This window comes from Taudactylus pleione, unplaced genomic scaffold (assembly GCF_031769625.1).
Source record: "Taudactylus pleione unplaced genomic scaffold, aTauple2 ptg001408l, whole genome shotgun sequence".
NCBI lineage: Eukaryota > Metazoa > Chordata > Amphibia > Anura > Myobatrachidae > Taudactylus > Taudactylus pleione.
The window spans coordinates 1077174-1090795 of record NW_028285808.1 but is presented as its reverse complement, the minus strand read 5'-3'; the positions used below and the strand labels follow the sequence as shown (position 1 = coordinate 1090795).

General features: G+C 41.3%; 1 protein-coding gene across 2 annotated transcripts in view; it reads left to right on the top strand.

Annotated features, from left to right (window-relative positions):
- WFS1 (wolframin ER transmembrane glycoprotein) overlaps nt 1–12788 on the top strand; it is a 29831-nt gene extending 17043 nt beyond the window's left edge. For both annotated transcript variants that reach the window (XM_088463574.1, XM_088463575.1), the window contains exons 4-8: nt 967–1111; nt 5698–5868; nt 9137–9217; nt 9383–9528; nt 10831–12788. In XM_088463574.1, coding sequence (XP_088319700.1) covers nt 967–1111; nt 5698–5868; nt 9137–9217; nt 9383–9528; nt 10831–12639 — 2352 coding nt within the window. In that variant the 3' untranslated portion in view covers nt 12640–12788. The remainder of the gene's footprint in view (nt 1–966; nt 1112–5697; nt 5869–9136; nt 9218–9382; nt 9529–10830) is intronic.
- Nucleotides 12789–13622: the final 834 nt, after the last annotated feature.

Here is a 13622-nt window from a genome sequence, read left to right as displayed (position 1 = left end):
TCTCCGCAGCATTATACAGCCCTCATCTGTCTTTCCAGTCAGGACAGCGCGGGGTGAAACAGTGTTTTAAGTATTTTCGATCATGTTCTCTTGATACATTGCTCTGTCACATCTGTGCAGTAAATTCTGTTTAATCAGTAAATGGTTGGATTCAGGATAACGTTTTTGTACCCACAGTACTGATTGCTTTGCCAATTTATAAATAAAGGCTTCAGTTATTGCACATTGGATCTTTAACAGTGCAATAAAAAATATATCAAATTGCAGCATGTGGCTATCTAATATTACTTATTATCTATACTATTGCCAGCCAAAAGATTATAGTTGACATTTATCATATCAATATTTACTATGTCGACACTAATGAGATGTCGTCAGGGTCTTAGGTTTGGCAATGTCCTAAGGTAAGTGTAACCCTAACCTCACAGTAACCCTAACGTCGAATCTAAACCCCTAGACCTAATGGTCATGTCGACATTTCCCAACTGTCCACATTTATGACTAGGCCATTTTAACCATGTCGACATGGGGAATGTCAATATAGTAAACATACCCAAACAGCGATCTAAGCAAATGGGATTTATACTGTATATGGCGCTGTGATAAGTGGAACTTTTGTAAAGCAATGATTTAAAGGTCACAACTTCACAAATCATAATATTAGTTCATGAATTGAAGGAGGTCTACACCAAAGGCTTATATATTGAAAGGGGACTGTACATCTTGTGATCATAGTATTTATGCTGTCTGCCCTTATTGTGATCTTTACGTTTGCCTTTTGTTACCCTACGGATATCAACTGGTTATGTCACGCTGGGGTTGCTGTGCGGAAGATAATGGTTCATTGGGGGAGGGAGGGGGGTGCATTTGGTGGCGAGTGTTGCCCGGTTGGCAGTACGATGTTTTCTTGTTAACTGAAGCCTCTTTTAAATCCCAGTTTGATTTCCGTACTGTATCATGCTGCAGGTAGGAAAATACTACCTGAAACTTGCTGAAGAGCAGGATGAAGAAGTGAACAGCTGTGCAGCAGTAAACTGGCTGATCCAGTCTGCCAAGCAAGGTCGTAGGGACGCAGTGAAGCTTCTGCGGAGATGTTTGGCAGACAGGCGAGGTGCGTAAACACTGCCCTTAGAAGTGAAGTACACACTCTAATGTCCAGCATTAGCTCAGAGTGCTGTGTTATAATTAGGACGCTTGATGGTTTTTTTGACACGCACAAAATGCTGTCATTCTCACCAGGACTGTTCGTAAATTTTATTTTTACTTTTTATGTGTAAATGTTACTGTGCAATGTATTGCTAATTCTGCGCTCTCTGGCACAGTGACTGTGCAAGTGCAGCAGGTGAAACCTGAAATAGAATATATTGGTAACACAATCCCAGAGAAGTGATCATGCAGGCTCGGGGAACAGGAGATGTAAGCAGTACCGCTGCAGTGGTTTATGGTGGGTAGAGTTTTTGAATTCTGCCCTCCACCAGTTACACAGTACAGGGGTCCCTCAGCCTATTTTCGGATACTCTGAGGGAGGTGAGAATTCACAAATTCATCCCTTCTGCGACTTGTTATGGATTAAGCCAAGAGAATGGGAAAAGAGCTTAATTTATCATCTGTGAGGGAGAGGAAATGTGACCCAGCCTCAAACCTGGTATTCAGACACCAAATAGGTTGTATAATAGATTCGGAGTATAAAGGAACCGGCTTGTATTCAGTGATTTGCAGCAAAATTTAAAGACAAAACCAGCCTTATTTTTATATTATTTCATTTTATTATTGCCTTTTTACATTTAGGGGTCTATTACTTAGCAGTGTTAGGAGACAGAGTGAAAAGTGATAAGGTACCAGCCAATCAGCTCCCAACAGTCATTTTTCAAACACAGCCTGTGAGATGACAGTTAGGAGCTGATTGGCTGGCAGCTTATCACTTTTCACTCGGTCTCCTAACACTGCTTAGTACCTAGACCCCTTAGTGCCGAATCACTGAAAACACAGCGGTTCCTTAAACTCCAAATCTACTACATAACCCCCCAAATGTCTTCCAACAGTATGTTATCTAAAAGCTAGGGTGCAAGCAAAATATAAAAAAAGTAAAAATTGTTATAATGCTCAGTTTATTCATATATTCTCTATGATGTTGATAGTACAGGTGTAGTCTGTGTAGTAGAAATACTTGCTAATTAATGTAGGAATTAGTGAGTACCGCTATAATCTCATAGTAATAGAATGACATCACATCCTGCCATATGACCTGCTCGCATTTATGATACAAGTCTGTAGTCCTGACAGTAGGGAATATGGAGACCTCCGCAGTTAGCATAAGAGCGGCTGGGGATGTTTATGATCAGTGTTCTAGAAAAGGTGTTATCACCCACAGCAACCAAGCATGTGTTTGTGTTCCTGGTGTAACTGTGCTAGAAATATTAGAGCACTTTAATTGTAGACGCGTCATTCGCCGGGGTTGGTAATGCCTTCCATGAGGTATTCCTGGTACACAGGTGACACCGTAGATCAAGGAATATTGAATATCTGCTCAACTTCGGAAAGGGAATGCTCGATCAGTCGGGCACCCAGTATAATGCCCAGTTCGGACTCTGATAATTCACGTTGCCTTACCATGAGCAACCTAGCCAGTGTTCACACTGACTCACGAGATGTCAGATTACAACTGATGCACGTCTGGGTATTTCCAAGACGTCACAGTACAGTGATGCCACCTACCATTACCTTTTATATACTGCTATCCCATGACTTTTGGCACTTCTTCAGTGCATATTGACAATGCAATAAGAGGTATCATCTATAGTTTGAGTACCTATCTCCATGTATGTGTGTGTGTGTTTTATTTATTTATATATATATATATATATATATATATATATATATATGCACACACACATACTATGTGTGTGTGTATGTATATGTATGTATATATATATATATATATATATATATATATATATAGTGTGTGTGTGTATGTATGTATATATATATATATTTATTAGGGATGTGCAGGCTCGGATAGGTTCGAGTTTGCACGTGGAGTTCGGATTTTTCCCTCCAAAAAAACGGAACTCAGAGAGAGGCAAAACGTCATCTTGCATGGACGAACATCATCATTCCTGGACTTAATATATATATAATGTATGTGTGTTAAAATAAATATATAATGTATGTATGTGTGTGTGTGTATATATATATATGGTCCACACTCACATTTTGGTGTTAGTGTATTGTATATTGAGATGGAAGTCTCAGATGATACATAAGGTTCCTAAATGATAAAAGAAATACATTGAAAAATGTAACATAAAAAATAAATCGGAGGGAACATATGGGGGAAGGGAACAAGAAAGCAGTTATTAAAAGTATCAAACAATGCAGGACAAGGATGTGGTTTATACACTTTGCTGCATTAGCGATTGTAACACTTAAAAAAGCAGCAGGGGCACCAGCAATTGTTAGTGTTAGGTGGTGTTGTGGGGAGTTAGGAGTAAATGATAGTGTAAGTAAGGGAAGGAGAAGCACAAGAGGGAAGAGGGCCCTGCTCATGAGAGCTTACATTCTAAAGGGGGTGACACGGATGGGGTACTGTAGATAGTGGGAAGGATCATGGAGCAGTGGGTTAGCTGGAAGGCTTTGATAAAGAAGTGGGTCTTGAGAGTCTGAAGGTTAGTAGAGAGCAGTGGCATAACTAGGGTATTTGGAGCACAGGGCAAGATGAAAAATAAAGCCCCCCACTATGTGTGCATGCCCCCCAAAAAAGTGGGTGTGACCACATACCACAAGGGGCGTGGTCACTGAAAAAGGGTTGTGTCAACATGACACTCCTCCATTTCTAGTCACTCTGGGAACATATCTTTCCATTCCATATGCACCTTAATGCCCCTAGTAGTAGTGCCCCTTATGCAGTGCCCAATGTAGTAGTGCCCCTTATACACTGCCCCTAGCAGCAGTGCCACTGTAGTAGTGCCCCTTATGCAGGGCCCACTGTAGTAGTGCCCCTTATGCAGGGCCCACTGTAGTAGTGCCCCTTATGCAGGGCCCACTGTAGTAGTGCCCCTTATGCAGGGCCCACTGTAGTAGTGCCCCTTATGCAGGGCCCACTGTAGTAGTGCCCCTTATGCAGGGCCCACTGTAGTAGTGCCCCTTATGCAGGGCCCACTGTAGTAGTGCCCCTTATGCAGGGCCCACTGTAGTAGTGCCCCTTATGCAGGGCCCACTGTAGTAGTGCCCCTTATGCAGGGCCCACTGTAGTAGTGCCCCTTATGCAGGGCCCACTGTAGTAGTGCCCCTTACACATAAAACACACACATACATTATACAGGGAATAGTATGGGGAAAATCTTGGGGGGGGCGAGTGGGATGAAGTAATCAGTTGGCAGAATAGGCCGCATGTAGCTGTAGAGCAAAGTGGCGGGCAAGAGTGTGAAGGGAGATGAGCTCAGAGATGTAAATGGGAAAAGATAGGGTGAGGGCTAGAGTGTGAGAAGCTTGAATTGGGTTCTGAAGGGGAGGCGGAGCCAGTGTAGGACTTGTAGTAGAGGGGAGGCAGATGTAGAATGTTTGGAGAGGAAGATAAGCCAAGCAGCAGCATTGAGGACAGATTGGAGTGCAGTGAAGTGGGAGTCAGGAAGGCCAGAAAGGAAAAGATTACAGTAGCCTAATCTGGAGATTACCAGTGAGTGGATGAAGGTCTTCGTAGCATCCAGGGTGTGAGAGGGTCTGATCCTGGAAATATTTTTTTTTTGAGATGGAAACTGCAGGACTGCGAAAGGTAGTGGTTTGAGGGAGGAGTCAAGGATAACGCCAAGACAGCGCACTTGGGGACTAGAGGAGATGTGCCATTAATAGCTATTACGTTTTTAAGAGAGGTTGTTTTTTTTTTTTTAACAATGGGGGAGACAAGTGCATTCTTGAATGCAGAATGGGCAGTGCCTGATCAGGCAGAGATAGAGGAAGTGGACAAGATGGGAACAGGCAGAAAGAGAGAGGTAGTGGAGGAGGCGGGAGGGGAACAAGGGGGGAGGTGGAAGGCGTAAAGGACAGATCAGGGCCATGACTTCCTCCCCAGATACAAGGGAGAAAGCTGTCAGAGTTGGTGAGATGGATGGGGAGGGGTGGTCTGGGAAAGGAGGGGGTGGAGTGCTGAGGGTCTGGTGGGATGAGATGTCCTGATATATACAGTAGAGTCAATGTTAGATGTAAAGTAGGTGGTAAAGTCCAGGGGAGAGAATTTGGTTGCCATGGGCAACAACTTCACTTCTAAAAACCCGCTCTTTGCAAAATAAACACCTGGGGGTATATTTAATAGTCAGTTAATTCACAATTGCTTCAAGGTTGTCCTTCTGAATCAGAGATTGATGATAGAATGTTCTCCTTCTGTTTACCTTTACTTTAACGCCACAATTTTGCTTGAATTTGAATCACACTTTGAAACCTGCACTTGGAAATGAGCACACAGCCTCTACAGCAAACTGTGATAAGAGTGCTGTATTTTTATACACAGGCTGCTGCAGCTAACCAATGGGTTATAATGCCAATTTTTGTGGTTGAGACTTGCGACCACTGAGCTGCCGAATGTGTCTCTGAGCCAATGAAAACGCAGCATATTGCTTTGTAGTGATATTTCTTGGTAGTTAATTTCAGTTATAGAACAGCATCCAGATTACAGCAATATCTGTCCATGCTCTGTCTATCCAGGAATTACAAATGAAAATGAGAGCGAAGTGAGGAAGCTATCCACAGAAACGGATTTAGAGAGGGCTGTAAGGAAGGCGGCATTGGTGATGTACTGGAGAATGAACCCAAAGAAAAAGCAGCAGCTTTCCGTGTCTGAGCTACTAGAAAATGTCAGCCAAGTCAATGCTGAAGGTTGGTGAAGTATAATAACTCTATATATATATATATATATATCACACACACACACACACACACACACACAGTCAGGTCCATAAATATTGGGACATTGACAGAATTTTCAGATTTTGGCTTCTATTCACCACCACAATGGTTTTGAAATGAAACAAACGAGATGTGCTTTCACTGCAGACTTTCAGATTTAATTTGAGGGTAATTACATCCAAATCGGGTGAACAGTGTAGGAATTACAACAGTTTCAATATGTGCCTCCCACTTTTTAAGGGGCCAAATGTAATGGGACTATCAACTCAAAAGCTATTTCATGGACAGGTGTGGGCTATTCCCTCGTTATTTCATTATCAATTAAGCAGGTAAAAGGTCTGGAGTTGATTCTAGGTGTGACATTTGCATTTGGAATCAGTTGCTGTCAACTCTCAATATGAGATCCAAAGAGCTGTCACTATCAGTGAAGCAAGCCATCATTAGACTGAAAAATGAAAACAAACCCATCAGAGAGATTGCAAAAACATTAGGTGTGGCCAAATCAACTGTTTGGAACATTCTTAAAAAGAAATAACGCATCGGAGAGCTCAGCAACACCAAAAGACCCGGAAGACCACGGAAAACAACTGTGGTGGATGACAAAAGAATTATTTCCCTGGTGAAGAAAAACCCCTTCACAACAGTTGGCCAAATCAAGAACACTCTCCAGGAGGTAGATGTATATGTGTAAAAGTCAACAATCAAGAGAAGACTTCACAAGAGTGAATATAGAGGGTTCACCACAAGATTAAACCATTGGTGAGCCACAAAAACAGGAAGACCAGATTAGAGTTTGCCAAACAACATCTAAAAAAGCCATTACAGTTCTGGAACAACATCCTATTGACAGATGAGACAAAGATCAACTTGTACCAGAGTGATGCGAAGAGAAGGAAAGGAACTGCTCATGATTAAAAACATACCACCTCATCATTGAAGCGTGGTGGTAATGTCATGGCGTGGGTATGTATGGCTGCCAATGGAACTGGTTCCCTTGTATTTATTGATGATGTGACTGCTGACAAAAGCAACAGAATGAATTCTGAAGTGTATCGGGCAATATTATATGCTCATATTCAGTCAAATGCTTCAGAACTCATTGGACTGCACTTCACAGTGCAGATGGACAATGACCCGAAGCATACTGCAAAAGCAACTAAAGAGTTTTTTAAGGGTAAAAAGTGGAATGTTATGCAATGGCCAAGTCAATCCTCTGACCTGAATCCGAGTGAGCATGCATTTCACTTGATGAAGACAAAACTGAAGGGAAAATGCCCCAAGAACAAGCAGGAACTGAAGACATTTGCAGTAGAGGCCTGGCAGAGCATCACCAGGGATGAAACCCAGCGTCTGGTGATGTCTATGCGTTCTGTAATTGCCTGCAAAGGATTGCCTGCAAAGGATTTGCAACAAAGTATTAAAAAGTGAAAGTTAGATTTAGGATTGTTTAGTGTGTCCCATTACTTTTGGCCCCTTAAAAAGTGTGAGGCACATATAGAACCCAATGTAATTCCTACACCGTTCACTTGATTTGGATGTAATTACCCTCAAATTAAATCTGAAAGTCTGCAGTTAAATCACATCTTGTTTGTTTCATTTCAAAGCCATTGTGGTGGTGAATAGAGGACAAAATATGAAAACTCTGTCAATGTCCCAATATTTATGGACCTGACTGTATATATATATATATATGTGTGTGTGTGTATATATATATATATATATATATAATTACATCCCCCCCCCCCCCCCTCCCCCAGGAAAGAGACATATGTTAGGTGAAATCTGACTATCGACCAATACAATCCATCCCTGTGCTTATGTTGTTGCACTTATCTTTAAATCTTGTTTTGTTTTTTTTGTTTTTAAATACTTTTATTTTAAAGGCTAGAACTCTGTAACAGGGGTCAGTCCAATTGGGTGCGAATTGTGAGTAGCGTGTTTTGTTTCTTAAAACTCACGCACTTGGCATGAATGCGCACTCTCGAGAATTCTCCAATCCAATTAAAAATGCCTATTTGCAGTACTCGCAGTGGAGGTTTGAGAATTGACTGCCAAATGTGATGTGAGAGAAGTGCATGAAAAAGTGGGGAGACCATCCTGGTCCTGGACCCCCCCAAATTGATAATTTCATTAGCAGGACCATATAGAAGGCTCTTAGTGGGCATTAGGTAGGTACTGAAAGTTTTTTTTAAATGGTGTCAAATTTTTTTTTTTACAAAATGCTTAAAAAATTATAAAAAGCAACCTTTTTTCGTTTAATCTCAAACAAATTAAACGAAAAGTGCTTAAAAAAAAAAAATGTAGGAAAAAAAGAGATTGGGGCACTTTGTTGGCACCTTGACAAGCTGTAAAAAAAAAATCACTTATATTTCAATTAAAATATTGTAATTAAATTTGGGTTGCCTAAACTAATGAAAAAGTTGATTTTGGGGTAATTGGAGAACAATTTATTTTTTTACCACAAACAATTACGTGTAGTTATTGGATTAATTAAGCTAATTGGAAACCTCCAATTGCCAAATTAGTCCAAGGGATTCAGCACAGTGTCCCAACATTTTAACCATAAAATAAAGATGGAAAGGAAATGTCCATCTCTCACCCTCAGGGAAGTGCGAATGGAAAAATGTAAATTCAGTCTGATTGATTGGTTTAGTGCGAGTTACTAATTACTGCAAAATTAATTTATTATGCGAAATCGAAGAGAAAATAGCAACTCGCAATTCGCACCTAATTGGATTGACCCCTAACTCTTTATAGTGGCTAGTTCTTTATAGCAGACGACATTTTTACTTTCAATAACATAAACCAGAGTTTCCCAAACTCTGTCCTCAAGGCACCCTAACAGTTCAGGTTTTAAGGATATCCATGTTTGACAATAGTTGATCTCAATTAGTTAGTAACTCAGTCAATTTGATTTAACCACCTTTGTTCAACCATGGATATCTCAAAAACCTGAACTGATGAGGGACCTTAAGGACCGTGTTTGGGAACCTTTTGTTATAATGAAATAGTTTTTTGTTATAATCAAATAGTTTGAGGCCACCAATCAATCTCCATCAGAAACTGTGCTCGTCAATGTTTCTTCTGCAAAACTTGTCTCCTTTCATAACGAATAAAAAAAACCCCATTCATAATAAAGATCAGCTGTGTCTGTGTAGACAAATAGCGGATGGTTACGGTAAATACCAGTAGGCGGTATTTGGGTGTAAAGAATTTTTTATTTTACTGTGTGTTTCAGATGGAGAGCAGCAGCCAGGCCCGATCCCAAAGTCTGCTCAGAAGGAGAGACGGGTGCTGGAACGTTTAGTCAGCAGTGAGGGTGAGTAGGGGGCTCTGTGATTCTTACGCCATCAGGTATACAGCTTTGTGTGATGGGTTTTGGGCAGTTTGATTTTTGTTTTCTTATCATCGGAATATAAAAACTATACACGTTTTGCCTGATTTTACTGTTTTGTTTTTTTTATATTTTATTTTTATTTTACAGCTAAAAGTTTCATTGCCGTGGATGATTTTGTGGAAATCACCAAAAAATATGCAAAAGGAATAGTTCCTTCAAACTTGTTCCTGCACGACGATGAGGATGATGAGTTTGCCGGGAAAGGCCCAGAGGAGCTGCCCCTTCAACAAAAGGTAACTCTGAGGTAGCAGTAGTTTTTAGGATAATGATAAATGGAATGTTCTATGATTAGGTTGCATGAGGAGAATAGAAATATGTGAACTTAACCTACAGTATGACACAGAAGTTTCCTCGTACCCCTATCCTTTTTGCGCCAAACACGACTTGATTCCCGCACTGTGCACTTTTTCCTCAAATTTTGCTACTTTTTCCTCAGTTTTGCGTCTAAAGCTGGGTACAAACCTGAATGATGTTGCAACCCACCACGCGATGTAACGATATATTGCATCGCCTTATACACACTACATGATCCATCGTACAACGGCCTGATCTATTGTTACATGCTTCATGTGACATCACCACGTCGTCTGTGGAATCGTCCCATTGGACATGCGGAATATTGTATGGGACAATGCAATGAAAGATTGGTATAAACGACGAATTGGGGGTACACACTATATATACAATGGCCGTACAGATTGGTAGAAAGTATCAAGATCGCACAATATCTAGTATAGTGTGTTAACAGCTTAGTTCGCAGTACTTAGGATTATTATAATTTTTTTTTTTCCGTAAAAGAATTGATGTAAAGTCACAGATTAAGCATAATAATGCAAGGTGCGGATTGCTCGCATCAGACCTGTCTTTTTACCCGAGGTTGTGTTCTTGTTTCCTCAATTTTGCTACTTTATCCCCATTGCGCTACTTTTTCCTTAACTTGCATCTTCGTTCGCTTAAGTGACAGTTGCCAATTTTACGGAGCCGTCTGTTTTTCTGCAAGATTGCAGCTAAATTTAAAGAAGCAATCGGTTATAAGAATGAACCAGCCTCTTAACGGATTGCTTCTTTAAATTTAGCTGCAATCTCACCAAAAAATGGAAGGCTCCGTGAAATCGGCCCCAAGTGTACTAAGGAGTTGGCTATGTTCTAAAGTCTGTGGCGAGCTAATTTGGTCTATTTGGCGTGAGTTGAGGATAGTGTTATGTGGACACATCTGTATGTCTGTAAAGTTGAAATTTTTTACAAAATGTTATTTATATTTTATATGATTTACCTTTGAACCAGTGATATGTAATGTCTGACACAGCAGCAGTGGTGATACAGGGAGTCCCAGTTGAGTTGCAGTTTGACCAGCTTTAAATTAAGAAGTAGCAAAAGTTGTTACATTTATGGAGTTCATAATTATGCAAAAGTGACATTGTACAAAATGAAGCGAGTCCTATTAATTTGAGGGACCTGAATTTTATACTCAAGCTTAGGTGTAAGATTAAGTCACCACACTGCTGGTATTCACTGTATCTATCTCTTTCCCCCAGATTATGAAGTATCCTCTGCACGCCATTATGGAGCTTAAAGAGTACCTCATAGACATGGCCTCAAAGGCGGGGATGCACTGGCTGTCTACCATTATGCCTACACACCACATCAACGCGCTCATCTTTTTCTTCATTATAAGTAACCTTACTATAGAGTTTTTTGCCTTTTTCATCCCCCTGGTCATCTTCTACTTGTCCTTCATCTCCATGGTCATATGCACCCTGAAAGTTTTCCAGGACAGCAAAGCCTGGGAGAACTTCCGCGCACTGACAGACCTGCTGCTTCGATTCGAGCCGAACCTGGACGTTGAGCAAGCGGAAGTGAATTTTGGGTGGAACCACCTCGAACCATATCTCTACTTCCTGATGTCGGTCTTTTTTGTCATATTTTCATTCCCCATATCGGATAGGCACTGGATTCCCTGCTCAGAGCTGGCCGTTATCTCTATCTTCTTCACGGTTACCAGCTATCTGAGCCTGAGCACGAGTGCAGAACCTTACACCCGTAGAGCTTTAATAACTGAAGTGGCTGCTGGAGCACTCACCTTTGTGAGTTTGGTGCCGGATTCTGTGCCGTATGTTGGATTACTTAGCAAAACGTTCTTTACCTTGCCAGTAGGACATTTTATTGAGTTCCATATAAGCCTCCCTTGCATACTCTTCATATACTTATTCTACCTCTTCTTCAGAATGGCACAGCTGCGTGGTTTCAAGGGGGTATACTGTTATCTGGTACCATACCTGGTGTGCTTTATGTGGTGCGAACTTTCTGTTGTCATTCTTCGTGAATCTACTACCATCGGCCTTATCCGTGCATCTGTAGGCTATTTCCTCTTTCTCTTCGCCCTTCCCATACTCCTAGTCGGCATTGCTGTCATGTGTGTCGTCCATTTCATCAAGTGGTTCCTGTGTTTGGAGCTGACCAAGATTGTGGTGACCCTTGTCTTGTGCATCATTCCACTGGTTCTCCGTTGGTGGTCCAAAGCCAACTATTCATTGGTGGAAATGGTCAAGACGCTCACCAAAAGCTCCATCGTGAAGCTGATCTTGGTGTGGATCACGGCCATCGTCATGTTTTGCTGGATATACGTCTACCGTTCTGAAGGAATGAAGGTTTATAACTCCACGCTGACTTGGCAACAGTATAGCTTTTTGTGTGGCCCCAGGTCGTGGAAAGAGACTAACATGGCAAGGACCCAGATTTTATGCAGCCACTTGGAAGGTCACAGGGTGACTTGGACGGGGAGGTTCAAATACGTCCGTGTCACGGACATTGACAACAGTGCAGAGTCTGCTGTGAACATACTACCCCTCCTGGTTGGAGACTGGATGAGATGCTTGTACGGAGAGTTTTACCCATCTTGCGATCCACAGAACGTCACAATAGAGGAAGAGGAACTCTGTCGCCTCAAGTTCCTCTCAAAACATACCTGCCACATGAAGAAGTTCGACAGGTACAAGTTTGAGATATCGGTGGGTATGCCTCTTAATAGCAAAAATGGAAACTGGACGCTGGAAGATGATGATGTCACTAAGGATATAGTGCTGAAAGCGAGCAATGAGTTCAAAATGGTTCTGCTAAGCTTGCGGCAGGGTAGCATGATAGAATTCAGCACCATTTTGGAGGGGCGTCTGGGGAGCAAGTGGCCGGTCTTTGAACTGAAAGCCATTAGCTGCTTAAACTGCATGGCCAAGCTCACTCCAGCTTCCAGACACGTCAAGATAGAGGACGATTGGAGGCGCAATGTCCACGCTGCCTTTAAATTCGCCTTCGACTTTTTCTTCTCCCCCTTCCTCTCTGCTGTATGAAAAAGTCCATGTGGAACTATTACTGTAATAATGTCAATATGCTAAAACCAAAGTGAATTTTCCCCTTATAGCTTAGTACTACTTGCACTTTGTCACTTGTGTATGCAGAATTTGTACTGATTGATTTACAGCTATTTACACATCAGAAAGATGTCATTGTATGCATGTTTTATTTTGTTTACATAGACGTGACACTTTCTGGAGGGCCAAATAGGCGTTACTCACCTCACTAGTCTTTGTTTAGTTGTTTATTCACAAAATCATCAAACTCTTCTTAAGAGGACAAATGGTGGTAATTCTCATAGCAACCAATCAGCTGTCATTTATATAGTACATTCTATAAAATGATAGCTGGAAGCTGATTGGTTGCTATGGGTAACTTCTCCACCTATCCTGTTTAGAGGGGTTGATAGGTCTCCCCGTTAGACTGTCTACATGCCTAGGATAATGCCTTCATTATATTTCATATTGGCTTTTATAGCTAATACTACTGATGCCTCTTCTCTGGAACTATATAATGACTTGTGGCTTATGTTTCCACAGCTTAATTGAGAACTCCAACATTACTTTTTTGTTTAAAGTCTTATGTGGGCATTTTACCTTTTTTATAGAGCTGGGACAACCCTTCAATACATTCATGAAGGTAGGAAATGCTTATACTGTCCTCTGGCCTGATTGTTCGCTGTGTGAAGCCTCTGGCTGAACAGAGATGAGGTTTATGTAGTCCTGATGCGTAGAACTAATATACCCCCAGGTTGGTGGCACAATACCTGCCATAGATAAAATACAGACTCTGGTAAAAGCGTTTATGCAATAGTCCTAGTAGGACACGCAAACAGCACAACAGTAGTCAGGAGATAAAGGCTTTTTACGGAAACGGTCATTTGGGTTGGAGTATCCTCTGTAACACCAGAAAAGAAGTTGCTACAGACTCATGAAAATAACAGCACAGTATTATAAATCCTATTATTGAATAAACCATT